The 27,750-nt window shown below is 40.2% G+C and overlaps 1 protein-coding gene across 1 annotated transcript; it reads left to right on the top strand.

The window, feature by feature from the left end:
* Window positions 1-26,721, top strand: ACADL (acyl-CoA dehydrogenase long chain). The gene is made up of 11 exons (XM_063428723.1): window positions 1-182; window positions 4,396-4,557; window positions 8,954-9,091; window positions 17,777-17,941; window positions 18,965-19,031; window positions 19,533-19,697; window positions 20,175-20,276; window positions 22,288-22,401; window positions 23,659-23,786; window positions 25,433-25,519; window positions 26,494-26,721. Exons 1-11 carry the CDS (start codon window positions 58-60, stop codon window positions 26,585-26,587), a joined length of 1,347 nt encoding a protein of 448 aa, XP_063284793.1. The 5' UTR covers window positions 1-57; the 3' UTR covers window positions 26,588-26,721.
* The last annotated feature ends 1,029 nt before the right edge of the window (window positions 26,722-27,750 follow it).

The following is a 27,750-nucleotide window of genomic DNA, read 5'->3' as shown; positions in this document are numbered from 1 at the left end:
TCTACTATTGCTACTTCCTGCCTTACACCCTGTCATTGTGCATTTTGTGACAGAGCAATGTCTACAATGGCCACCCGGCTCAGTATATTGGGGAGATCAGCCCAGCAGCTAAACAGAATCTACACCAAGCATGCCCCATGTGTATCAACCAGGGGCTCTCTATGGGCTGGAGATCACATCAGGTAAATAATGTCTGTATTCCTATGCCATATCACTGTGATATAATGCAGGGATAGATAAAACATGTTTATAAGTTAGATTTCCTATAAAGCTTATCCAGCAGGATGGCTGTGCATCTTGGGCAGTGTAGTCCACAAACATCTGACTTGCCAGTGGTAACAAAACTGGTTTTACTCCACTTTATAGGAAAAGTTGTTTTTTCCAGTATTTATCTGAATTGTGCTTAGATACAGGCAGATTGTTATTAATCAAGCTTTTAATGTTATTTTGTGTGTTTTTTTTCTTTTGATGACTATCCCTAAAAGGTATAGACCCAGTGAGTATTGTAAGCTGGCACAAGTTGCTCACAGCCCTCTGACTTTCCATGGCTCTGAACTTTGCCCTAGTTTCGAAGGGGATTTAAATAAAAGGGCAGATACAGTGTTTATCAGTGTGCACAACTCGTTTAACCTTCATATGCTGTTGCAGGCCTCTGTAACTCTCAGCACAGGCATCCGACACCCCCATCACAAAGCCATCCAGATGGGAGTGGTAGTCCAACAACCCTATGGAAAGGGAGCAGGGAGTGAAACAGGCAAAATATATTCATATTTTAACTCTGCTACGTAGTAAGTGTTATGTTCTGACTCCTGTTGCTAAAGGCATTCCAGATTCTGATCATATCTCGCTCTCTCATGGGTGTGAACTTTGCCCTACTTTTTGACAAGATGTAATAAAGGGACACGTACAGTGTTTATCAGTGTGCAGAGAGGATTCAGGTTTCATGCAACACTTATTATTTATTGCAACATTAACACCATTCATTAAATTATTTCTTAATATTAATTGCTTTGTATGCATTTGTTATCTGTGAGAAGTCATAGAGCCAGACATTATTCTCTAATTTCTCATTTTATTAAAACAGCTCTGTCACTACTTGGACAGTCATTGATTGATTGACATATACCGTATTTATTCGAGTATAACGCGCACACGTGTATAACGCGCACCCCTAATTTTCGATTAAAAATCGGTACAAAATTTTGCGCGTTATACTCGAATAAATACGGTATATACACACACACACACACACACCACCCCCCCCCAGTTATTCAAATCGGTATAGTGAACAGACGTGCTGGTAAAGATTAAAGTGACATGAGCCTTTTATAAAGCAAGTAATTGCTTATAATAAGTGGGTGAATGCATTAAGTGCAAGACACAATTGCCAATACCTCAATCATTAGTGCAAGCATAATATAGTGATTAGTGACCTATGTTATACATGTACATTAATCGTACCATAAAAAATAACTGAAACGTTGATTTATTTTTTATTTATTTTTATTTTTTTAATGCATGTCCAATAAAGACTCGGAATTTTACAAAAGACTGTGAGTGCAGCTCATATCTATCTATCTATCTATCTCTATCTATCTATCTATCTATATTCCTTTTTATAAAATTCTCATATTGTTTGCGTTGGAAGTTCACTGCCATTAGGATACTATAAGACAAAGCAGAGTCTGCCTAGCCTTATGGTGAAGCCCAAGGTTGATAAAATGTGACCCCACTAGGAGCTTCTCTCATTAACTGTTGTCCATTCCCACTTCTCTTGCTAGCGTGATGTGGTTAGTGGAAGATCCTGTAGTCTTGCTTGATTAGTTGTTCTCAGTGTTGTACTCTCACATGTGCAGGGGAGTACAACAGTGACATGGCTCCTGGAAGAGTTAGTGAGTGGAGCTGGAGATGAATTTGTTATGGTGCCTGGCGTTTCCCTTTAAACATTTTATTTCAAGGTGGAAAGTTAATGGTTCTTCAAACTTTGATTTGTTTAGCTCAGGAGAAATAAAATCTGGTTAATTCATGAATGTGTTTATAACTAAATGCATATCCTGGTTAACAGGTTTTGTAGAATATTAGTTACTATTTGCTAAACACTAACGTTAATACGAAATATGAATGATATAAAAAAAAAACACTCCGTATAAACTGATTCCAAAAAGGCCAATCAATAGAAGTCGTTGTCATTTCATGATAACTTATTCTCCATAGAGATTTTGAGGACTGTTTATTAATTTGCAGAAATATTAGGTCAAGGATGATGTCTGTTTGAGACATTTATATTAAAGAAACACCATAAACACCATAACCACTAAGTGTTATACGGTTAATTTGACTAATTCCTTCTAACTATTAATTCAGGATCCATGGTTGGTGAGTGATGCCTCTTCTCACATCACAAAGACCAAAGATCACATCATACAGGATACTCGCCAAATAATTAGCCTCCCTAACTATAGGCAATTCTGTTATATATGCAGCATGCTGCGATATCTCCTAGTTTGGCCCTGCGTGGCCAGATTGATCGTCATGATGTGAAAGACCTGCGTGTCTCACCAGTGGTGGACTTCCATGATATTCATTCCCTACATCCTCAATGGAAATGTTGATTAACAAAAAAGATCTACTTAAGACCTGTGTCTCATATTTTAACTAATGCTTTTGGGCCCTTGACTTATTTATTTATTTGTAAAATATTTTACCAGGAAAGATACATTGAGATTTCTCTCGTTTTCAAGTATGTCCTGGGTAATCCACTTATACATGATACAGTTTTACCCGGTTTCTGGATGTACCCCAAAACAGTCAGGTACAATTCTCTAAGTGGCACCCCCTGGTAGCCCTGATCTGGGTGACCAACATATTCAAAATTCACCCAGATCGGACCAGGGGTTCGGGAGTTAGGTGGAAGAGACAATTTGACCGACCGCACATGAGGTAGTAGCCGAAAAGGGTTCCATGTGTTTTGGCCCTGCGGTCGGTCTCCGTTCGGGAGATAAAATACACAGAAATCCTTGACATCCACCATTAAATCGGTATTCGTATGAATACCCTTGTTCGGTACTTTTAATTCACCGAACGAGGGTCTGGTTGGCCCCTCCATTCGGGAGTTACGTAGCTCTGGAGGTCTCACCGGTGTTCCGGTGATTGAGTGTCTGATTTGAGTTGCAGACACTCGACGACCAAACACCGTTGAGTTTTCGTGCGTAAGATGGCCAGATACCCAGATACATATACAAAGTACCGATTGCACCAATTAACTTGCGGTTAGAGAAGTGTGAAAGCCTAATAAGGTACACACTTCTCTCTGGGGTGGTCTAATGGTTCGGTAGTTTTCATTCGTATGAAATACGGATGAAAACTACCGAACAATCACACGAATGCTACATACAATTTTAGTTATACATGAGAATAAATACACGAATTGCATTTTTAACATAACCTTTGAGGACAGCCCAATGCCATCCGCTACAATGTATTTACAAAAAAAATAAGATATTTTGTCCTAGAAAAGTCAAACTGAATTGGTAATGCATATGAACAAAGAAAAAATATTTGAGGTTTGGTTGCCAACAGTAACATTTTCATTAAATGGTAATTAATTTCAAAGCGTCCACTGTTTAGCATGTGAGTTAGAATACTGGAGGACTTATTTAAACCATGGGAACAGATATCTGAATACATAAAAATACCTGTAACAAAATACAAAAAGGAAATCTTAACCAATATGACAAACTGTGGAATAATTCAAAGTAAACTAAATTGAAGATCCGTCATCCAGTCTCAAAGGGGTATATAATATCAGAATCTGCAAACTGGGATATAAGCACTTGAGAAGTTCCCTTTCACTCCTTGGCTTACTGGAAGGAATCTGGACCAATGTCGTTTTATTATAGAAGGGGCTGTGACCAGACAGTGGTACGCTATGTGCTTGGACTTTGTCTAAGATGTTCTTGCAATCCCTTGAATGAATGTGCCACATACTGGATTGCACATGTGCTGGTGGTGTTCATACTGTACTGCAAGTACAGTTAAAGGTGATATATTTGACTCATGGAATATTGGCTCTCATTAATATGACATGTTTTTTATTTTATATTTATTTTTAATATGTTATTTATTTATTTTTTATATATTTTTTTATAGTCCTCCCATATGGATAATCCCACCATGTATATAAATCCTTATTTTGTAAATGGTTTATCATGGTTTGTACTATAGTCCTGGTTTTATTTTTTACACTAATATTGGGAGAGTGGGGGGCAGGGGTGAACATAATTGCAAAGGTGATGGCACACATACCATGTTGTGCCTTAGAACTGTATATGTGGCTTAGAACTTCGATCTATCAGAAAATATTAATATATTTTTTATTTTATTTTTTTTTTTAAGGTGCCAACATTCCAAAGCAAGTGATGACGCACGCCCTGAGACTTCTCATGCAAAAACCTTAATGGACATTGGTACAAGACGCGTATTTAATGGTGATCATGATATTTTCAGAGAAAGTGCCAGAAGGTTCTTCCAACAGGAAGTAGTCCCTCACCATACGGAGTAAGTTTTTTTTTTTTTTTTTTTTTTTTTTTAACTACATATGAAGTAGTGGATATAAAATATTGTTGAATCTTCAATATGTTTATTAGGCCATTGTGCAAGAGTATTCTGAAGTGCAGTTTGTGACATTTGTCTTACTATATTAAAACAACAAGTCTTTTACTTGCCAAAATGAGATCATAAAGGGTTATTTCAAGGGCCGTGACCTCTTCAGTGGTTTGTAGTGGTCATGGTGCGTGTAGTTTATGTGTGCAGTGTTTTAGCTATTGTTTACTGCATGTTCGGAGCTTAAACTTTCTGTTGCCTGAAATGTAACTCAACCTCCATCAGTGTCATTGTTGGCCAGCCTGGAACCTAAGCTCAAAGATGCCTTCTACACCCCATCTGATGTCATTGCTTTGCTCTCCATGGTCCGATCAAACGCTTCTCATAAAGCTGACTGAGAGAACTTTACTAGTTAGCCTTTCTATAAAAAAATATCTACGTTCGCTATGCTTCCAGTCTGGCTACTCTGCCCTTAAATTTGAAATTTTCTGTGAATTTACTTTGAATTCTTTAGTGCAGCGTTTCCCAATTGTTGTTCCGCGGAGACAAAACTGGGGTTCCGCTGCATTTTGTCGCATCCAAGATGGTCGCTGCTACCTGCTGTTCCCGGAAGGTCAGAAACAGCAGAGATTGCAGAAGCACAATCTTGAGCCCTGCCATCAGCCAGCCACTTAGACTTGGCTCGTCCGTGAGAGAGCCCGCCCAGCCGTCAGCCATTTTCTGTCACTCGTGGTAGAGGAGTGATAGAGTGGAGCTGATGGTTAAAGCTCTGTTATTGCCATAGATGGAACACTCTGTACGATAAGGACATAGAAAGACTCTTTGAGGGGCAAAAAACTGTTAACTGAATTTTTTTAAAGTGTTCAAATCTTTTTGCTCCAAGTCTAACTCAAAAATCCTCTTCTTTCTAAGAGCGTTCTCAAAATCGGCATCCTTTTCAGTCAGGTTTTGAGAGCTGTATTTTTCAAAGGTGTGTTTTTTTTTTTTTTCTTTTTTTTTTTTTTTTTACACCAATAAACAACCATGAATTTGGAAAGCTGGTTAAAACAGGGAACTCTACTGTTCCTCAAGTAGCAGAGACAAGTGACAAGTCAAAAAAAAAAGAAAAGAAAAGCACACAAAGAAAAGAAAATATGATGATCGCTACTTGTCATTTGGATTTACAAGTGTCAGAAAGGAAGATTATCCTGAAGCACAATGCGTACTTTGCAATAAAATATTGCCAAACAGTTCATTAGCACCTGCTAAATTACGTCATCATTGTGAGCAAAACCACGCAGAGTACAAAGATAAAGACATTGATTTTTTTTAAAGCGAAGTCTAAAGGAGTATCAGAAGAGTCACGTCCGTCTTTAACGCGGGGCAGCTGCCCTGGGCCCAGTTGCTCCGGGGGGCCCCAGAGCAGCTGCCCCATGGGCCCTGCGATTTGCGCAGCCCCCATAGACCCGGCGTTGCGGCTGCACAGAGCCGCACCGGCCCGCACACTAAGAAGGGGCCCCGGGTGGCCCATGCACTAAGGGCAACCCGGTGGGCATGTGTCAGCAGGGGCCCAGTCAGGCGCTGTGACACTTATACAGCGCGACCGGGCCCCTTCCTGTTCGGCAGCCGGCTGGGAGGAAGTGAGTGCCGTCCGTCATTTCATCCCACCGGAGATCAAAGCCACGCGGGAGGAGGGGAGTTCCAGAGGAGAACTCCCAACTGCCTCAGCCTGCCACTGGACCCCAGGGAAACCACCCTCCAGAAAAAGGTAAGAACCTGGAGGGTGGCTAAATGTGTGTGTCAATATGTCTGTCAGTGTATGTGTCTGAATGTGTGTCTATATGTCTGCCAGTGTGTGTGTGTTTGTGTGTCAGTATGTATTTGTGAATGTCTTAATGTCTCTGTGTGTGTATGTGTCTGTGTCTGTCAGTGTGATTTGAGGGTTGGGTGTAATTGAGGGGGTGTGGGGCCCAAGGGGCGGGTGGTGGGGGGTGTGTGGGGCCCAAGGAAATGCTTCATCCAGGGTCCTATTCATATTATAGATGGCCCTGAGAAGAGTAAACAATTTTATGAGCAAAAAATGTCAAAATGCTAATGAAAGAGCCACAGAGGCTTCTTACACACACACACACACACAATTTGGGAATCCCTAACAAAACCATGTGCCAAAGAAATAGTGTCCTGTATTTTAAGTGAGCAGTTAAGTAAAAAAAAAAAAAAAATTTAAGCTGTGCCACTTTCCAACAACACAGTTTTGCGCCATATTGCTGATCTTGCTGATGACATCCATACTGAACTAATTTCTCGACTGCATCAATGTGATGGGCACTCACTGCAATTAGACCAGTCCACAGATGTTGCAGGACTTTCAATGTTGTTGTTTTTTGTTAGGTATAATTTTGACAAACAGATTGAAGACTTGCTTCTGTGTGAAACTTTAAAAACTCAAACCACTGGTGAGAAGAACATCTTTAACTGCATCATAAACATGCACAGTATAAATTGGGACAAATGTGTAGATGTGTGCAGTGATGGGGCCAAAGCAATGGTTGGGAAGGTGGCAAGCGCTGTGACATGAATAAGAAATGTAGCAAAAAACACACCAGTTCTCACTGGTAGCTAAAAATACTTCAATCTCACTTCAAACTGTGCTAGACAAATCGGTCCAGATGATTAATTTTATAAAAAGTCGACCATTACAGTCACGACTATTTAAAATTATATGTTCAAGTAGAGATTGTAGCCGTATTTGTCCAGTGATGTAGATGTAAAAAAACAGGAAAAAAAATCGTATATTTTCGTACCCGAAAGCTTGTCATTAAAAAATTCTGTTCGTCCAATAAAAAAGGTATTAAAATATATATCTTGTATCTGTTTTTTACATATAAAATTATATGGGTAGTCACCACTCTGCTCTGCTTTTGCATTCAGAAGTCCGTTGGCTATCACGAGGTAAATTCCTTGTTAAATGTTTTGAATTGCGTCAAGCGTTGTTTGCATATTTCCAGGATCATAAATTTGGATTATCTGATCGATTTAACAAACACTCTGTGGTTATCCAAAGTAGCATATCTTGCAGACATATTCACAAAATTAAATGACGTATGTTTATCACTCCAAGGGAAAAACACTATTTTTAGCTGCAGTTTTGGACCTCATCTGATGAGCAAAATAATTTGAACTCTTTGCCAACACTTAAGGATTTCCTTGAAGAATCAGAAATTGAACTTGAAGGTGAAATTCTCAATGAAATTGTGGATCATCTTCACCATTTAATCACATCTATTAATCAGTGTTTTCCATTTTTGAATGAAAACAACGAGTGGGCTCAAAATCCATTCTAAAAGACATCAAGCCAATTTTTCTGATGTAGATTTTGAGAATCTGATCGATATAACTTCTGACAGCCAACTAAGCCAAAAATACAAAGAAGTTTCTCTTATTGCTTTTTGGAGTGATTTACGCAAAGAATACCCAGAATTGTCCAAGCGGGCAAGCAAAGTTCCATTGCCAATCGCCAGCACATACTTATGTGAAACTGGCTTCTCGCTTTACTCTGCAACAAAAACAAAGTATTGAAATCGACTTGACGCAACTGCAGACATGCGAATACAATTGTCAACAATTAAACCAGATCTAAAAAGAATTTGCCAGCAAAAGAGAACATTACACTCTGCTCATTGAAAGGTTTACGCGGCGCTACTCTACAGCACACATTTAAAACATTTTTTTTTTTTACATTTTAGATTGGGGTTCAAACGTTTGGCTATACAATGTCAAAGGGTTCCAAGGAAAAAAATAATTGGGAATCCCTGCTTTAGTTAATAACTATGGTAGGATTCTACTGAGCAACTAATGTGAAAAATTGTAAGGTAATGTTAAGTTCATTATAATGTCATTTTGACTGGCCTTAAACATGGTTACAATTTTACCACGCGTCAGACTACAGAATCCATCAAATTTACTGGTAAAGCTATGGTGAGGTTGTTTGCTCTTCCACATGCTAAGCTTGCCGTACTAGTTCATTTTGTTTTCTAATACCGTTTTAACATAATTGTCTTCATGCTATGCAGTCCTTCAGACTTCTGAACTGTTTCACCTTACCACTACCACCTGGTTGGCTCGAAGGTCAAACACAGAGCCTTGGATAGTGTTGATAAAGGCGCAGGCCTCTTCTGTTCCTGGCAGTCATTCACCTACTCAGTTGTGGGGAAGCAGCTTCATGTATGTAGCATGGAGTCTCTGGTCCATGTGAACTCCTATAGCATCGATTTTATACACTATAGTGTGTGTGTGTGTGTGTGTATATATTACTGTATTATAAAACTTGTAATTTTGTTACACATTTTCATGTACTGTTTCCTATTTTCAGGTGGGAGAAAGCTGGACAGGTGAGCCGTGAAGTTTGGGAGAAAGCCGGACAACAGGGTCTTTTAGGAGCCACTATTCCAGAGGATCATGGTGGCATTGGTGGGGACATCCTGTCATCTGCCGTTGTGTGGGAGGAGCAGTAAGTAATCTAGGAAATTCCTGTAAATGTATTTTCAAATTTTATATATGCTTGTCCATTGTAGGATTAAACATTCATGTCAAGTAGTGTCTCTGAAGAATAAATAGTTTTTGAAATTCTGTGTCTAATTTCTGTTCTAGGAATATCAGCAGGCACATTTACCAAATGCACTATGCAAGTGCTACAACAACCTGTGCTGTTTGCAAATGTTATGGTTAAAGGAGGTTCCGTAATACTGTATCCGGACTAGTAAAAATCACTGTATAAGCCCACACCATCATTCAGAATGTCCAAGTATCAGTACCTGTATAGTGTGCACCTGCAGTACGAGTCTCTACCTGCTCTATCATGTTCCTTTACTGTGAAAGATTCAGAACCGCATCCTTACCTGTACCTCTATTTAAAGCAGGGGTGGGAAATGTCCGGCCTGCGGGCCGTGTAAGGCACACAAAATAATTTTGTCTGACCCTGCCAAGGCAATCGCAGTTCGGACTCAAAATCCAATAGCCCTGATGACAAATAATTTTTTCCTCTCTGACTGTGAGTGTCCAAGGGAATTAAGGAGGGAAGTGCTGGGGGCTGGTGCGACTGCATTACAGTTGTCGGAGGGAGCACTGTAGGGAAGGAGCTTTCTGTGCAGCTGACCTTGCCGACAGAAAGATGATGGAAAATGGTAACTTTATCCCCTATTGCTCCCATTAATTCAGTGCCAGGTAGGCTTACTTGGCAACACATGACTGAGAGTGAGCTTGTGTGTGTATATGTACCTGCTAGTGAGTGAGCTTGTCTGAAGTGACCGTGCGGATCAGTGAGCATGTGTCAATGAGCTTGTTAGTAGTATGCATCTGTGTGTGTCAGAGAGTTTGTCTGAGCTACGTTTTGTTTTCCCCGTAAGCTTGTAAGCAGTTGCGAGTAGCAACATCATGATCAATACCAGTTAATACCACACTCCTCCCCAAGGAGAAGCAGTTCCAGCCATCACATTAGGGGTGAGTTAATGTTGACCAAATGTGTAGTAGGCTAATTTTCAAGTTGATCATTTTGTATGGCCCGCGAATGATGTTCTCAATATCCAAATGGCCCTTAGCAGAAAAAAGGTTCCCCACTCTTGATTTAGGGAATTGGGAATGGAGTAACATGATGGCATCCAATTATCTGTTAACAGAGCTATCTGTTCAGGTAGCAGGTTCATTCATTTTATCTGATAAACTGAAATGCTGCAGAGCCTGTGCAGGACAATCTGGGGTGTTCCTTTATGTAATACAAACATATATTCCTAACACTATAGTGTTGCCCTACCTATGTAGGTGTCCCTCCCCCAAGATTTACTTGCCTTATAGCCTGCTGTGCACTGGTCTCTATGGCGAAGCTCCGCATCTGAGATCATCAACCTTTAATGAAAAATGCCACTCTGACAATCAAATGGTCTTTGGTTGAGATAAACTTGGCAATTGAGGCGAAAGCACCTTTATTTACTGTCAAAAGGACAGGCACTAGTGGCATATTAACCTTGCAATGCCAACAAAATTATTCCTGCAAAAGGCAATGGTTTTCAGTTGCAAGGTTGAAAAGCCATTGGGATGAAGTGGTTTTGGTGCCTATAGAGTGAATTTTATCATTGTGTGCATTTTTTAATGATCGTTAAATAATTTAACTCCCTTCACTTAAATATAGAGCACTAAACGTGTTAACATTCTGACCAGTCTGTATAACTCATTTAATGAGTTATATAGTTAATAGTTCATCTATTAGCTATTGTTAAGTTTATTTTTGATTGTGATTTGAATGTCCGTTGAGCATTGTTAGACAAAACAAAACCCAAGGGTTTCCGTAGACTTGTTTAATTTGTTAACCCACACATTTCTTTGGCATACCTTACATTCCATGCAGGTATGGAATTCAGAGTAGTCCCAGAGTACTTACCTTTAACCTTTTTTGTATCCTTTTTATGTATGAGCATTGGCAGATTGTAGGTGTAAATCAAGGTGCTGCTCCTTTGCCAATTTACAAACTGTGAGGCCTTATGACTTTGCCACAGGGTTGCTGAGCTCTAAAAACGCGGCACTTAAACTTCCGAAATAGAGAGCAGTAAGGGGCACAACCTCCCCAAAACAAACCTGAAGGTGCTTCTCATGCGATGAGATGGAAATCCAAGAAGCCCCGACCGGATCGTCCCAGATTCTCCGGCCGATATCGCAGATTTGCTGCAGAGGCTGTATGGCGAGGTGAGTCCTGACATGGTGGTGGACCTTGGAGATTTTTCTGACACGTCGACAGATTACGGTCTTTATAATGTGGAAGACCTGGACACCCAAGCCCACCCAGCCAACTGAGGGGGTGTCACCACAGCAATACTTACCATCCTCTTGGTGGACCTGTCAAAACCTATCCTCAGAATTCTCACAGGTCAGAGGGTTCAATGTTCGACTGGATGCAGTGAGAAGACCACCATAGCACATGCTGCACAATTCATCGAGCTGCAGAAACCGGTCAGTGACCTAACTTCAGCCAATACCACTCTGAGCCACAAGCTAGTACCAGTAGATGATAAGAGGCAGTGGCAACTGAAGATTAGGGGCCAAGCAGACTGCCACACTGCCATGGGAGGACTGCCACACTTTCTATGCAGGCTCTTTGCAGCCCTCCTACCTCCTTAACAAGCAGAGGGCATAATGCTGAATGGGACCTCTCTCGATTGCGGCTTCACCCACCAACGACATTGCCTTTTACTCCATCCTTTCCCACGTGACCATGGCGGCTCTAGACTTTGTGAGGCCTTAGTGGGGGCCTCATGTTTGAGTTTCGCCTAACACCCAAAGTGGAAAACAAAATGGGGGTTGCATTGTGTGTGTATAAGGTGCTGTAGCTGTATTGAAGAACAAGCTTGCAGAGCTAGTTTATGTATTCATTGTTCAGAAGCTTGCAGTGTCGCGGCTCCCTGTGCCGCTGCGTTGTGAGCGAGTTATGGCATAATTTACAAACTAAATTAATTTTGCAATAAACAAATGAAATTAGCAATTATGCTAATCATTTTAAACATGACTGTAGGGTATGGCAGTCGTGTATACATTAGTGCCGGAGTGTGTCTGGCATTGTCTATCTGTGTATGTGCATAAAAGTGTGTGTCTGGCCGAGAGTATCATTGTGTGTGAATGTATGTCTTTATAAACATGTGTCTGGGACTGTATGTGTGTGTGTGTGTGTAGTATCTGCTTGCAATGTGTTGTATTTATGAGGGCTGCCTGTGACCTTTTGTGCATGTGTGTATGATGAATGTCTTCCGTTTGTGACTGTGAGAAGGTAGGGTGGCTGTGACAGGGTAGGGAGGCTGTGAGAGCATAAGGGGACTGGAGAGGCTGTTGCATGGTGGGGGACTTGAGGGGCTGTGACAGGGTGGGGGTGGATTGGCTGTGACTGGGGGTAGAGGGGAGGGTGGAGGGGCTGTGACAAACATTGTGTGTTTGTTTGGGTATGTGTCTGTATTAATGTTTCTATGTATGTGTGTGTCTGCATGTATACCTGTTTGTCTGCGTGTGTGTGTGTGTGTGGGGGGGGGGGCAACGTATGGGTGATTGGCGGAGGGTAGACGTATGTGGGGGCACCCAGGGCAATTTTCGCACCGGGGCTTTGTGGTTTCTAGTTACGCCTCTGGTCCCACATATCATTAATAACAATAGTATGCCATGTACCATACCTTTTTGCAACCTGTACCGTACAGTCTAATTGTGATGTATGTAGGAACTGTAACATCAAAACTTATAAATAAAGAATTAAGAAACAAAAAAACAGCTTGCAAAACCTGCAGATCTCTTGTCTGCTGCCTTTACAAGCGCTCCCTTCTAACCCTGCCCAGACATTCTGTGGCTGTTCAATCAGACTTCCCAATGCAGCTCACTAAGAAGTATTTGCAAACAAAATATACACAAGGTGTATAGTTGTGTAGGCGCTTCCAACTTAAAATAGACAATAAAAGTAAGTGTGACAGAAAGGTGTAATCCCTTAACACCTAAAGATAAAGTGAAACAATTAAAATAATTCACACCCACTTAGAAAAATATACAGAGTAAAAAGGATATACCACCTATTGCAGATATAGATATGGTGGTTACATCTGTAAAACAAATGAGACATACATAGTGTTTTCCATATACCGTATATACTCGAGTATAAGCCGACCCGAATATAAGCCGAGGCCCCTAATTTTATCCCAAAAAACTGGGAAAACTTATTGACTCGAGTATAAGACTAGGGTGGGAAATGCAGCAGCTACTGGTAAATTTCTAAATAAAATTAGATCCTAAAAAAAATATATTAATTGAATATTTATTTACAGTGTGTGTATAATGAATGCAGTGTGTGTGAATGAATGAAGTGTGTGTGTATGAGTGCAGCGTGTGTGTATGAGTGCAGCGTGTGTGTATGAGTGCAGTGTGTGTGTGCATGAATGCAGTGTGTGTGTGCATGAATGCAGTGTGTGTGTGTATGAATGCAGTGTGTGAATGCAGTGTGTGCAGGGCCGGTGCAAGGATATTTGCCGCTGTAGGCAAAACATTTTTTGCCGCCCCCTCCCCCCCCATATGTCCTGACTTCCCCTCCTCCTCCCTCAGTGGTCCTTCCCTCCCCACCCCCGTGTTCCTTCACCACCTCCCCTCCCATAGTGGCCCTTATCCCACCCCCTCCCTCTCATAGTGGTCCTTATCCCCCTTCTCCCTCCCATAGTGTTCCTTATCCCCCCCATCCCTCCCATAGTGGTCCTTATACCCCCCATCCCTCCCATAGTGGTCCTTATCCCACCCCCTCCCATAGTGGTCCTTATACCCCCCCTCCCTCCCATAGTGGTCCTTATCCCCCACTCCCTCCCATAGTGGTCCTTATACCCCCTCCCTCCAATAGTGGTCCTTATCCCCCCCCTCCCTCCCATAGTGGTCCTTATCCCCCCCCCCTCCCTCCCATAGTGGTCCTTATCCCCCCTCCCTCCCATAGTGGTCCTTATACCCCCCTCCCTCCAATAGTGGTCCTTATCCCCCCTCCCTCCCATAGTGGTCCTTATCCCCCCCCTCCCTCCCATAGTGGTCCTTATCCCCCCCCTCCCTCCCATAGTGGTCCTTATCCCTCCCCTCCCTCCCATAGTGGTCCTTATACCCCCCCTCCCATAGTGGTCCTTATCCCCCCCTCCCTCCCATAGTGGTCCTTATACCCCCCTCCCTCCAATAGTGGTCCTTATCCCCCCCTCCCTCCCATAGTGGTCCTTATCCCCCCCCCTCCCTCCCATAGTGGTCCTTATCCCCCCCTCCCTCCCATAGTGGTCCTTATACCCCCCTCCCTCCAATAGTGGTCCTTATCCCCCCCCCTCCCTCCCATAGTGGTCCTTATCCCCCCCCTCCCTCCCATAGTGGTCCTTATCCCCCCCCTCCCTCCCATAGTGGTCCTTATACCCCCCTCCCTCCCATAGTGGTCCTTATCCCCCCCCCTCCCTCCCATAGTGGTCCTTATACCCCCCCTCCCTCCCATAGTGGTCCTTATCCCTCCCCTCCCTCCCATAGTGGTCCTTATACCCCCCTCCCTCCCATAGTGGTCCTTAACCCACCCCATCCCTCCCATAGTGGTCCTTATACCCCCCCTCCCCTCCCATAGTGGTCCTTATACCCCTTTTTTTTGTTATTAATTTTTTTTTTATTATTTTTTTTTTTTTATTATTATTTCTTATTTTATTTTTTTCGTCCCCCCTCCCTGCTTGCTAGCTGGCCAGGGAGGGGGGCTCTTACTCCCTGGTGGTCCAGTGGCATTGGCAGTTCAGTGGGGGGGAGAGGGGGGCTGGCAGAGCTGTAACTTACCTGTCCTGCAGCTCCTGTCAGCTCTCTCCTCCTCTGCGCCGTCCGTTCTGCTCTTCTGTCAGCTCCCAGTGTAAATCTCGCGAGAGCCGCGGCTCTCGCGAGACTTACACTGGGAGCTGACCGAGGTGCTGAACGGACGGCGCGGAGGAGAAGGGAGCTGACAGCAGCTGCAGGACAGGTAAGTTACAGCTCTGCCAGCCTCCCTCTCCCCCGGTCTGTATTATGGCAATGCAAATTGCCATAATACAGACTCTGACTCGAGTATAAGCCGAGTTGGGGTTTTTCAGCCCAAAAAATGGGCTGAAAAACTCGGTTTATACTCGAGTATATACGGTAGGTAAAAACAAACAATTGTATCATATGAGGATTGAACTCACAAGGATGGAGCCTCTTAGGCTCTATGTACTTCGCTCTCGGGTGCCTATTGAGGCTTTCGATAATTTTCAGTTGAAGACCCAGACTCCACGAATTCAAGAGTAAATAAGGGTTTATTAATTGATGAAATATTATATTAAAATATTAATAATATAGGACAAAAATAGGCAGATATATGTATAAAATACAGCGTGGTATGGTACTGCAATAATGGCCAAAATTAAAAGCAGCAAAGCACCACAGCATATACACAAAATAACAATACCGCCAAATGAAAGTCCCAGTAAAAAGTCCAGTAAAGTGCAAACGCGTTTCAGCCCTAGATAGGGCCTTCCTAGTCAGGTGCTCTTGGCATTTGCTGCCTGTTGAGTCTGGAGGTGGTCTGGAGTGTCCCTTTAATTGGCTGAGTGTGCACTCATGCTGCCATTGCATACCTCAAACTCATCATCCATTGTGAATGGGGAAAATAACAAGCGTCAAAGGAGATATATGAAAACTTTCACCATTAAGAAATGTTAGTGTTTGTTGTATTAAAAATAAAGCAAGGTAGGCACACTCCATTAATTAATACAAGCTAGCCCCTTTAAATGGAGCTCTGTAAGAACTAGGTATTGGGTGCTAACTTACATAAGGCTCTATCCCCAAAAAGATGCAAGTACGAATTGAGTAAGGAGCACAGCCATAAATGTTTATATACAAAAAACACTTTAAATAGGTACACACTAATAGCATATCTCATTAAATATGAAACCATAATCATAACATATTGTAAAGAAACTGCCAGAAAAATTCTGGATATATATCAAGGGAGCTCCCTTGATAAAGGCATTTTGCTGAAACGTTGGGAGTTTTTTGATTGACTCTGTCCCTGCTTCTCACTAGGTCTGGTATGCTTTTTGTATTTTTTCTATATGGGTTTGTTCTTGTGGGTTTGGATTGTATTGGTATCTCATTTAGTTACCTATGATATTGAAACGTGGTTATTTCATGCATTACGCCTTTGGCACTTGTATATACCCAGAATGTTTCTGGCAGTTGCTTTACAATATGTTATGATTGTGTACTTTGGTTTCATATTTAATGAGATATGCTATTAGTGTGTACCCATTTAATAAAGATTTTTTGTTGTTGTATATAAACATTTATGGCTGGGCTCCTTACTCAACTCGTACTTGCATCTTTTTGGGAATTGAGCCTTGACTGCCAGTAGGTGGCACTCTTTAGCAAAATTAGAATCCTATGTATGTGAAATCTTCAATTAAGATATTTTACTTGGATAAAAAAGACCAGAAATAGATAAAAAAAAAAAAAAAAGAAATTAGGCAAAATTAAATAACTAAAACAATTAAAATAATTTGATTATGCAGTTTTTGTTGGGAGGGGGGAGGAGAGGACTTGATATCACATTTAGAGCAAAAAATTCCAAAGCGCTATTCATTACTGCTAGTTTGATACTTTTTTTTTTTTTTTTCTCTCTCTGCAAAAATGGGGTATGACCCAACTTAATTTTAATATGATCGCATCTCAAATTGTAAGATTTTCTTTTAGTTATTTATGATACATTTTAATTTTAGTATTGCCAGATTATCAGTTGGGATCTTCATCATTGTATATGACTAACCATTTAATCACAATATTACAGGAACACAAACATATTTTCCTGACCCTATAGTGTTAAAACCACCATCTCCCTAAATATAGTAAAATCTTACTTGTATTCAAGTCTCAAGCTGCTGTCGCTGCCTCTGGCTGCTGACATCATCAGAAGTGGTGATCTGAGCTAATCACAATGCTTCCTCACAGGAGTGGCTGAGACTGTCAAGGAGGCTTCTCAGGGGCAGAGCCAGCACAAGTCAAACACAGCCCTGGCCAATCCCCATCTCCTCATAGAAAAACATTGAATCAATGCATCTATATGAGGAAGGGTCAGTGTCTGCAAGCAGAAGGCAGAGACATGGAATGGCAGTGCTGCACACTAGGCAAGACTGCCCCAGGAAGCACCTCTACCTGCCATCTGAGTGGTGGCCAGTGAAGTTATCCCTAGGCTGTAATGTAAACACTGCTTTTTCTCTGAAAAGACAGTGTTTACAGCAAAAAGCCTGAAGGTAATGTAGTTGTTCTGGTGACTATAGTGTCCCTTTAAATAAAGCGCCGCAGTAAAATCACCAACTTTCTTTATAGGTAGCAATAACCATCCTTTCACCTATATAGATAGCTGAATAAATATTCAGAAATTAATTAGATTTTCTTCTTGCGTAATTTGTTATTCATTATAGTGTGAATTGTCTGGATTTAAGCGTGAGTTACATATATTAGGCCACAGTAATAGAGACATTTTTAAAACCTGTTATGTTTGCAGTTCAACTACTTTGGCTCACAATTTTAAAATTCACTTTGTTTCGATGGCAATTCACACCTTCGTGAATAGCTCCATTCCTTTGCAAACTGTTCAATAATGCTTCTCTTTATTCTCCAGGATGTATGTGAATTGCACCGGCCCGGGATTTAGCCTCCATTCTGATATCGTGATGCCTTATATCTCAAGATATGGCAGTAAAAGCCAAATTGAGAAGTATATTCCTAAGATGGCTGCTGGTCAATGGATAGGCGCGATTGCTATGACGGAACCCGGAGCTGGAAGGTAAGATGGCCTTTAAGATTGTCAAAGTTTATAGAAATAAAGCTGGAGAGAGCAAGTGTAACCAGCAGCCAATCAGAAACAGACTTTCCACCTCCCCCTTAACACCCCCCTACATTTTATTTAAGTAAAACATAACAACATTGGTGTCGGGTTTACATAAAGTGGCTCTGTCACCTCAAACTTACTTTTCTCCTGCGGTTTCCGCTTCTTTCTCTCTCTAATAATATGTTCTTATTTTCTTCCTTTCTGATCTTTCTCTTTAAATCAAAAGACAAAGTAGAGTCTTATGTTTTTGTTTTTTATTTCCTGCACCTGACAAAAGGGTGGAGCTTAAGGCAAGGTCCACTTCCTTTGTCAAGATAAGAGTGTAAAGCCTGCCGTAAGCTCCACCCTTTTCAATAAAAAATCTCCCCTTTTAAAATTTCTGGGTTAAATGTCACTTTATTTTTTATTTATTTTTTATTCCCTCTTGCCATGGGGAAGGGCATGAGTACTTGGCGGTCCCTGGTGGTTGCAGCTTGCAGTCTGCACCTTCTGCGGGTGCAGTCCCTTTGTACCTTTTTGTTTCCGATCTGGTGCTTTTCTAATGAAACAGGCCATTGTCATTGTAACCCAAGGCAATGGCCTAAATCCTGGTGAAGCGTCCTAGCATGCTTGAAGGTTCCCTGTGGTACCTGCACGCCCTGGAGGTGAATACCAAAGGCTCCCTTGCACCAGAGTGCATGGACTCTCCTGGCCGACTGGGGAGATCCACTGATCTCCCTAACTGGCCCATTTGCCTTTGGCGGCCTCATGTGCCATGCAGAGGACGCCCGCGTGCCATGTTATGTCAAAACCTGATCTATACACTAAGAAAACGTAATTCAGCTAAAGATGTTCTGGTGCTTAGTGTCCCTTTTAATGAAACTGGTATTCATGCGAAAGGTTTATCAGGAAGGTATGGAGAACAATGGGACTTTTTTATTTTATTTATTTTTTAAAGAAATCCAGTTTAAAGTGACCATAGTAAATCTTCTCATTTAGTGACTTGCAAGGGGTTCGAACAAACGCTAAGAAGGATGGCAGTGACTGGATACTGAATGGTAGTAAGGTAAGGCTCTCTGCTAGTTAATCAATGTATCTTAACATTTTCCTTGTAAATACCATGGATCGCGGCTCCCTGTGCCCACATGACCGTGGCGGCTCTAGACCTAGGAGTTTGATCCCTTCCTGTCAAATGCCATTAACTAATGAATTGCCACAGGACAACATCTGTACTTTTTAAAATGTCTTTATTTTTTTCTCATTTCTTTTATGTCATGTTGACATGGCTTCTGATTCTAAAATGTGTACATTTACTTTGATTCAGAATTGTATATGTGATCTACAAGACTGACTGACTGTGGGTATACATTGATGCATATATCCCTGGGAAAACATCATATCTATGTTGAGTCTATTAATATACATATTTTTTCGTGGTTTTATTTCATAATTTAGAGCATTTACGCAACACTATGATAGTCACAGGACACAACTGGTGCTGAAAGGGTTAAGAGTGACTGATTCTTATTAAACCATAATAATTGGAAAGTGTTTTTTTTTTGTGTAGGTATTTATCACCAATGGCTGGATGAGTGATGTAGTCATTGTTGTTGCCGTCACAAACCGTGAATCTCGCACTCCAGCTCACGGTATCAGCCTCTTTCTCGTCGATAACGGTACCAAAGGCTTTGTGAAAGGACGGAAACTGGAAAAAATTGGTTTGAAAGCACAGGTACCGTGTCTGCTAACTTATCTACTTTGGGGAAAAGAGATTTGACTGTGATTTGGAAACTCGTTCAGTCATATACTGTGTTACTGTATGTACATATAAGAGTGCATACAATCCAAAGGTTAAATTCCTTTTCTGAAAATTGTGTGTATATATATTTATTTTTGTATGGGGGGAAAATAAGGGATTTATCCACCTAAATTACACTATAGTAAATTGGGGAAAACAGAGTTGAATTGGTGAGTTTTTGTGCCTTGCATGTCAACTCCCCACAACGCAATGTTCAGTAAATAGACCCCATTATACTTTAACATTCAATGTGTGCAAACTGCAAGTCAATTGTGTAATACTGCTTTTACACCAAATCAAAATGCTATAAAGATCCCTACATCAACTGTAACATGGTGAACCTCCTTTGTTTTAAATGTTTAATTTAATTGATGAAAACCTTTTTATTTTGTGGGGGGTATCTTATTGCAGGACACTGCAGAATTATTTTTTGAAGATGTGAGACTTCCAGCAGATGCTCTGTTAGGAGAGGAAAATAAGGGTTTTTACTACCTAATGGCTGAACTGCCCCAGGTGAGGTGTTTTATTTATATATTTTTTATACACACGATAGTTACTGTACCCTTCGGTGATATGATGCATAGCATTTTTACACTTTTTGAAATGAAACATTCTGATTTGTTGATGAAAGGACAGTGATATTGGTGCTGCTGCCTTATCTCTGACTTTTGGCACCTCCATCCCCCACATCACCTTTATTCTCAGGTAGGAGTAAGAATATGGAAGATGCCTCCTAGAAGATCCTACGAGATGATTAACACCAACACGATCTTGCCATGTATGTTCATAGGATGACTGGCTATATAGTCATATATTGCATATGGCTGTTAGAGGGCTTACCTATTGATAAATATGGGTTTAGCCCTCTAGCAAATGGAAAGCCTATTATTAAAGACAAAGTAGTCTCTCCTTTCTAAACGTGTCCTATTACATGGTGGCTCTTTATTTCAACCATACATTGTGCTGTCTGGTTTTAAAGCAGACATTGTCTTGGAGGCCAAAGTGTAGCCTGACCTGTTTTATCCTAAGGAAAAGTATTGGAGGCTTTCCTACATATCTGAACAGTGTCATGGGTGCTTTCGCCCTCGGTTACTCTTTCAATATTTGCGTGTTAGATGGGGGCTTGTCAGGGTTTGTGGGTTGATTTTAATTTTTGCAAGGTGTTTCTCTCACTCACCATACAATTCATAACAGTCCCCACATAGTAATTAGAAATACACCCGTATCTATCTGTGTGTTTTTGTTGTTTCTTTTGTTTTCTTTCTTGTTTACGGTGCTGGATCCTCCTTTCAGTTTCTGCCACCTTCTAATTACTGGTAGTGGTGTAACATCACTGCTTTCTTCTGCCCAGAGTATGGCATGGGATCCAATTCCCACGCATGTTCGACAAAGGAACTGAGGCTTTCCTTAAGCACCATCCTTTGTCAAGATTGTCAAGCGTTGGAAAAATACTTAAAGGGATACTCCCCTGCCCAAATACAAAATGAATAAAAAAAAAACAAAACACTGCTCAGTAGATGTACCCCCTCCCCCCTCTCCCCCCCAATGGAAATATGCATGCATCTAATTATGTATTTTTCATTAGATATACCTAAACTCAGCTTGCAAAACCTAAAATTTTCTCGTCTGCTGCCTTTGCAAGCTCTCCCCTTCTAACCCCGCCTAGACAGACTTGCCAATAAAGCTCAATGAGAAGTCTTTGTAAGTCAGGTGCTTTAGGCAATTGTTTCCTCTTCAGGTCAGCTGCATTGAGCTAACGAAACCAGGAAGTAACATTACCGGTTGTCTGCTTGAAAGCCAAGGGGGTGTAACCAGGCTAATTTATAAAAGTGTAAATTTCTATTCAAATCTGCACTTTTTGCAAAATGGGAAAAAAAGAGGACACACTCCTTGGATATAAAGCTTTTCAGCAAGCTAACATTGTTTTAAGGGTCTGGAGTGTCCATTTAAGACAAAGTAGCCCCTACTTTGTAAAAGATAAATAGATGAGAAAAGAACAGATCCTGAAAGAGGCAGAGAAGAGGAAACAATGGGAGAAAGGTATGTTTGGAGTGAAAGGGCTATTTTAAAGCTAGAGAAGCGTCATAGGAGTTGTAGCAATTGCAGTTATATGGAATTAAGAGATTTTAAAGGGATATTCCAGGAAGCTAATGATGCGCTCACTTGCATCTTACGTGTGTCTGTATTTCCTAAAAACATGCTGCACTGTGTGGGTTTTGTTTTTGTCCTTGATTGAGTGCTTCTAATTCCAGCTGTCTCATGAATTTAAAGCAGGGAGCCAGTCTGTTTGGTCATCGTGGTACAATGTATGGAAAGCTTTGGGGTTTATGGGATACATTCAGCTTACTCCTAAAAATCAATAGCCGGTTCAGGAGTGGGCACTGTTTATTTTGAGGTTTTGTTTTAGGTTTGTTGTTTGGGTGATTTTTTTTATTTTATTTTATTTATTTTTTCTGAGTGGGAGGAGTTTATTTTTCAAATAGTATATTTGTTTCTGATGTTTGTAATTCACATTACCTTTCAGGAAAGATTATTGATTGCAGACATGGCCCTTGCAAGCTGTGAGTTCATGTTTGAAGAAACCAGGAACTATGTTAGGCAGAGGAAGGCATTTGGAAAAACAGTTGCACATTTACAGGTATGTTACTTGTCATATTGCTAATATTGAATTTAGTTTGGGAAATAAACACACCATCACATCTATTTTTTTTTTTATTGGCTGATTCGCTGACGTTTTATTTTCATTTGTCATTTTCAAGGTTATATTTAAGAAACTGTTAATTTTTAATATATAGCTATTGGGGGTCTTTGCATATTTTACAAAGGCCAATTAAGGTAACTCTCTGGTTAGGTGGAAGAGGGGTGCAATGGAAGGTCAGATTACTCGCTAGTATCAAGTAGTTGATTTGGCTGCTGCCATCTTCTTCCACTAAGTCTTTCTGCTCCTGAGCAAAAGTATAATACTAATCGCAAGAGCCTACATAGGTGTTTTCTTGCGAGTAGTGAGACCATGAATGAATCCATAGCGGTCGCTTGCAATAGCTGCTGAGATTAGGTAAAGGTTTACGGCGAAGCTCAGAAAGTGTAGTCCATACTTTGTCACATGGTATCTTTGGATTGCGTTAGAAATTCAATGGAATTTCAACGCAGTCGGCATCCGTATATCAAAGATTATTGAAATACTCAGAAATGTTAGTCAAGGGTGCTCTATGTGCTTACTGTTCAAAGGGCTGCAGTGTTTTTCCCAGCTTTTTCAGGGAGTTAATAACTTGATTAGATTTTTGTTAGGTAATCTCTAAAGACTAAGTGTATTTTTACTGGTAACACACCAGTAGTATAGGTATTGTTGTCAAAATGTGAAAATTAATTAGAAATACTTCTGCCTGTTATTATTATTATTATTGGTATTTATATAGCGCTAACTAATTCTGCAGAACTTCACAATATTATGAAAGGGGGAAATTTTACAATAAATGAGACTATTACACAGTGACACAGGAACAATGGGTAGATGAGGGCCCTGCTCAAACAAGCTTACAGTCTCAGAAGTAGAGGTTCATTCTGAACCCCTTTCAGACAATATGAAATATACTAAATAGATAACGAGTCTGTTACTCTTATCACTCCAGGATTATGCACTATATATTAATTATTTATACTTTCCACTTCTTAGATGTTTAACCCCCTTATAATAATAATTGTTTAACTGTTTATTTTGCATAATACAAAATTGTTGGTGTGTGTTTTTGATTTTTTTTTGGGGGGTGGGGGGATGGTAAAATTTCTTTGCAAATCATTCTACTCTCTTATTAGGCAACAATCTTTGCTAGGACTAATCTATTTTAATGAATTTTCTAAAACTTGTGTGGTTTTTGTTCTAATTTTCCCATTTAAGACCGTTCAACATAAGCTTGCGGAGTTGAAAACTCAGATCTGTGTGGGTCGTACATTTGTGGATAACTGTCTCGAACTTCATGCCCAAAGACGTTTGGATTCTGGCACAGCTTCCATGGCGAAATACTGGTATGCGTGAGAAAGGGACTGTTGGTGGAATTTAAAATGTGCAAACAAAGGAGCATTTATTTACCTATCAGAATTGTCTGGCTGCCAGTGACCATAAACCAGTGTAGAATGCATTGTATCCAAGAACCGTTCGTACATAAAAGGACCGTGATCTCCTGATAATTAAAATATAGATGTCTGCCTGAAATGTCTTCATAGATATGAGTTTGATAAAAACGGAACTGTGCCTATCCAGCCTTGATGAGTAATACGTAGTGAATTTTCTAACTTATTGGGTTAAGCTGTTTTTAACACCGGTTTTGGTCTCCATGGAGCTGCCCTTCAGCTCCTTGGTGTTTGTTTCTACTTGATCTTTTCAAGGCATTGTCTCTTGAAGGGAAGCTGGACGTCAGCATTCCCCTGTTTATAAGCATATAAAGCACGGATTCATTTAACGGTCAGGTATGCCTGCTGACACAATAGCAGACCCTTGATTTTTTTTTTTTCATGGGTGCATTCCTGGAGCTTGTGGTTACTTCAGGAGGACTTTCTGTAGCTTGTTTTCGTGTGAAAGGTCATAGACTTTATAGAATTGACATTTAAACCATTCAACAGCAAAATGGAGGATGATGTGTTTTTAATAAAGAATATAACAATCTAATATTCCCAAGTAAGTGGGTTAATCTCAGAAGAGCAGGCATTAGGTTGTTAGCATAGGATCTGCCAAAAAATGCAATACATTTGTGCTGTGACTATGAACTTTGAAACTGTTGATTTGTAAATGGCCCCAGCAGCACCCTTATAATGTATGCATGTTTTGATGAGTGCAGCGTGTGTGTATCTGTGCATAGATATCTATCTTTCTCTCTCTCGTATACATATATCTATCTAATATATAACTAGACTCTAGATATATATTAGATAGATATATGTATACGAGAGAGAGAAAGATAGATATCTATGCACAGATACACGCACTCTGCACTCTAGATTCTAGAGAGATAATGTAATTCTTTGTTGAACTAATTTGCATATGACCGCCCAGAATCCTTTGCAGTAGTAACATTATTGCAAATTTGTGATTTCTGTTGGGAAAAGCAAGTGTTATGGCTTGACTGGTGTGCAGATGTGTTGAGGAAAAAAAAATAAACACTATATGCCCTGCAGTGGTTTTGGTGCATAAAATGATCCTTTAACCCCTTAAGGACACATGACATGTGTGACATGTAAATAGACAAAAACTTTTTGTTGTTTTTTTTAAAGACCAAATGTATCAATTTTACATGATGATCCTTCGTAAATCTCCTCATACTGTGGAAAAAGAAAATTCCAAAGCACTAAAACAATGTTTTAGTGTTAATTTTTAAACTGATCATATTGCTCCTTGAAATACAATACAGGGGTTTTAATTTGTGACTTCATTACTGCAGTTTGATCAACACGTTGCAGTATGCCAAGTAACCATCATCTTGTCATAATGTGGCTCTATGATACTAGAATGGCTGTTAACACCGTAACATTTGAATAACTTATGAAGATGAGCTGAATGGGTGCAGGGACAAGAATGTTCCGTGGGTTCTGCAGAATTGATATACTTTTTCGCCTTATGAGACGAGACCTCTATTTTGCTAAAATTCACTTTTTGTTTTTTGTCTTCCCCATTCCAGGGCTTCTGATCTCCAGAATAGTGTGGCAACACAGTGTGTACAGCTTCATGGTGGATGGGGGTACATGTGGGAATATCCAATTGCAAAGTAAGTGTATGTAGGGGATTTATTTATTAACATTACACATGGGTTTAGTTATGGAGGGGTGCAGGGATGTCTGTCTTTGTTTGTTAAAGGGGCACCCTAAGAAACATAACATCTACACTTAATCATAGTTATGGTGCAAGAAGACTATGGGAATTCCCCCCCAACCCCCTAAGGATTTATGTCAAACTGTTTTTAAGGGGTTTGACAATAACAGGCAATTGCTTGGCAGCCATACTCTGTCCCTGTGCCTCTTAGTTAGTGTAGATTACCCATATTTCAGCACCAGTGAAAATGGTAGTCTAACACATCGTGATCCACCAATCATTACCTTCACTTTTACATTAGCTGACTGGTAGTAGGGTCAGGCAGTACTTGCCTAGTAAGCACCACAATGTAAAAATTGCAATGTCCCTGAAACAGCAGTGTTTTACATTGCGGGAACATTGCCCGATTACCACTTCATTGAGATGAAGTGTCCTGAGTGCATGTAGTTCTGTTAAACTTGGGGAAATAAATGCAGTCAATCAAATGGGTAGAGAAAGACTGACTTATTCTAATCAATAAAAGTAAATTTATATTGTCTCTAGTTATTACCCAGGTTAATGGATCTCCTTTTTTGACGTCTTAGAGTATGAAAGGTTAGAGTTTACCTTGCCGACAGTTAAATCTTTCACTTTGAGATAGCCCAGTGGACAGGACTCCAAAACAATCTATCCTTCCAAATATACCTATATTTGGACAGGTGTCTATATATAGTGACAGCACGTTGCTATACATAACAATTGTGGCTATTTTATGGGTGTAGTTTAATTCTAGTCAGAGCTAGAAAGTCTGTGATATTAGGACATCTGTGGGTTTAAAAAAGTCATGAAAAGGCCACAAAATGTATTTTTTTTTTGCATTTAGGTCTGCTGGACCAAAAAAACAACACACATAAGCATTAACTTGTTTTTCTTACATATTTTATTTTACAGAGCGTTTGTAGATTCTCGTGTTCAGCCAATTTATGGGGGTACCAATGAGATTATGAAGGAACTTATTGCAAGAGATATTGTCAAGGATAAATAATCCTTTATTTTGTACTTGGAAAAACGTGCCTGAAATTTTAAGTTTGGAAATTTGATACCGACATCTGTTCTTGTAAAATATAATATAATGTGTACTTGTTATAAACCTAATTAATAAAGTGAATTAACATGTTATTTTGTTTGTTTATTAAAAATTCACAAAAACAGAATTGGTTAAAATAAGACGAATCACTCTTATGTGTCTGGTTGCTTGGATCTGGGATTAAATTGGAAACTCCAACTTTTGTTAAAGGAAAACTGTCATCAAATCGTCACTTCTGTTTATTTAAAAGTTCATTATTACATTTAATAAAACATATATATATATATATATATATATATATATATATCTCATTTGTGTTTCCCATCTGGCTGAGCAACCATGTTTGGTCAAAGTCTGTCATCTAACTAGCTGCCTGCAGTATCAAGTTCACAGAGGTAACTGCAGCAGGAAACTTACCGGTAGTTTGAGCAGCAATTGATCATATAACAGTAAATTCTGACCCAACATGCCTGCTCAGCCAAGTAAAAAAAAAAAACAATGAAGTTCTCAAATCAATATGGATTATAAAAAAACAAAAACAAAACAACAGTATAAATATATAATGTAACTTTTTTTTTTTAAATGTGAAAATTTGATTATAGTTGTCCTTATAATTCACAGAATCAGAAGTTGCATTCAGCTTCACCATGCTGGATGTGTGTAAGCTGAATGTGAAAACTTCAGAAAATCCCAGGTCTTAAAGAGGAAGTGCTCCTAGGCTGTTAGCCACTAGAAGTGTGTTCTCTGACAAATGTAAAACATTGCTGTTCTGCAGAAAGGGCTATGTTTTTGCATTGTCTAAGAAAGGTCTAAGAAAGGTGTATCAGAATGTCTTTACCTGGTGTTTTACGAGGCATTTCAGACTAGTCCAAACTCTGCCACTCTAATAATAATAATAATAATAAAAAAAAACAACACTCCAAGCTCCTGAAGCACTACAGCCTGTTGTAGTGGTTATGGTACCAGGAGTACCCTGGTGCCTTTCCAGAGTAATTTGTCAAACTGTTTTAGAACTGATAATTCTGGAAGGGTGCCAGGGCACTCCTGACACTATACCACTTTTGTGCATGGAGCATAGGCGTGCGCACTGGGTGTTCCCTGGGCACACCCTAATCCCCGCG

This window comes from Pelobates fuscus, chromosome 8 (assembly GCF_036172605.1).
Source record: "Pelobates fuscus isolate aPelFus1 chromosome 8, aPelFus1.pri, whole genome shotgun sequence".
Classification (NCBI taxonomy): domain Eukaryota; kingdom Metazoa; phylum Chordata; class Amphibia; order Anura; family Pelobatidae; genus Pelobates; species Pelobates fuscus.
The sequence above is the reverse complement of the archived record's forward strand: the minus strand, read 5'-3'. Positions and strand labels throughout refer to the sequence as shown.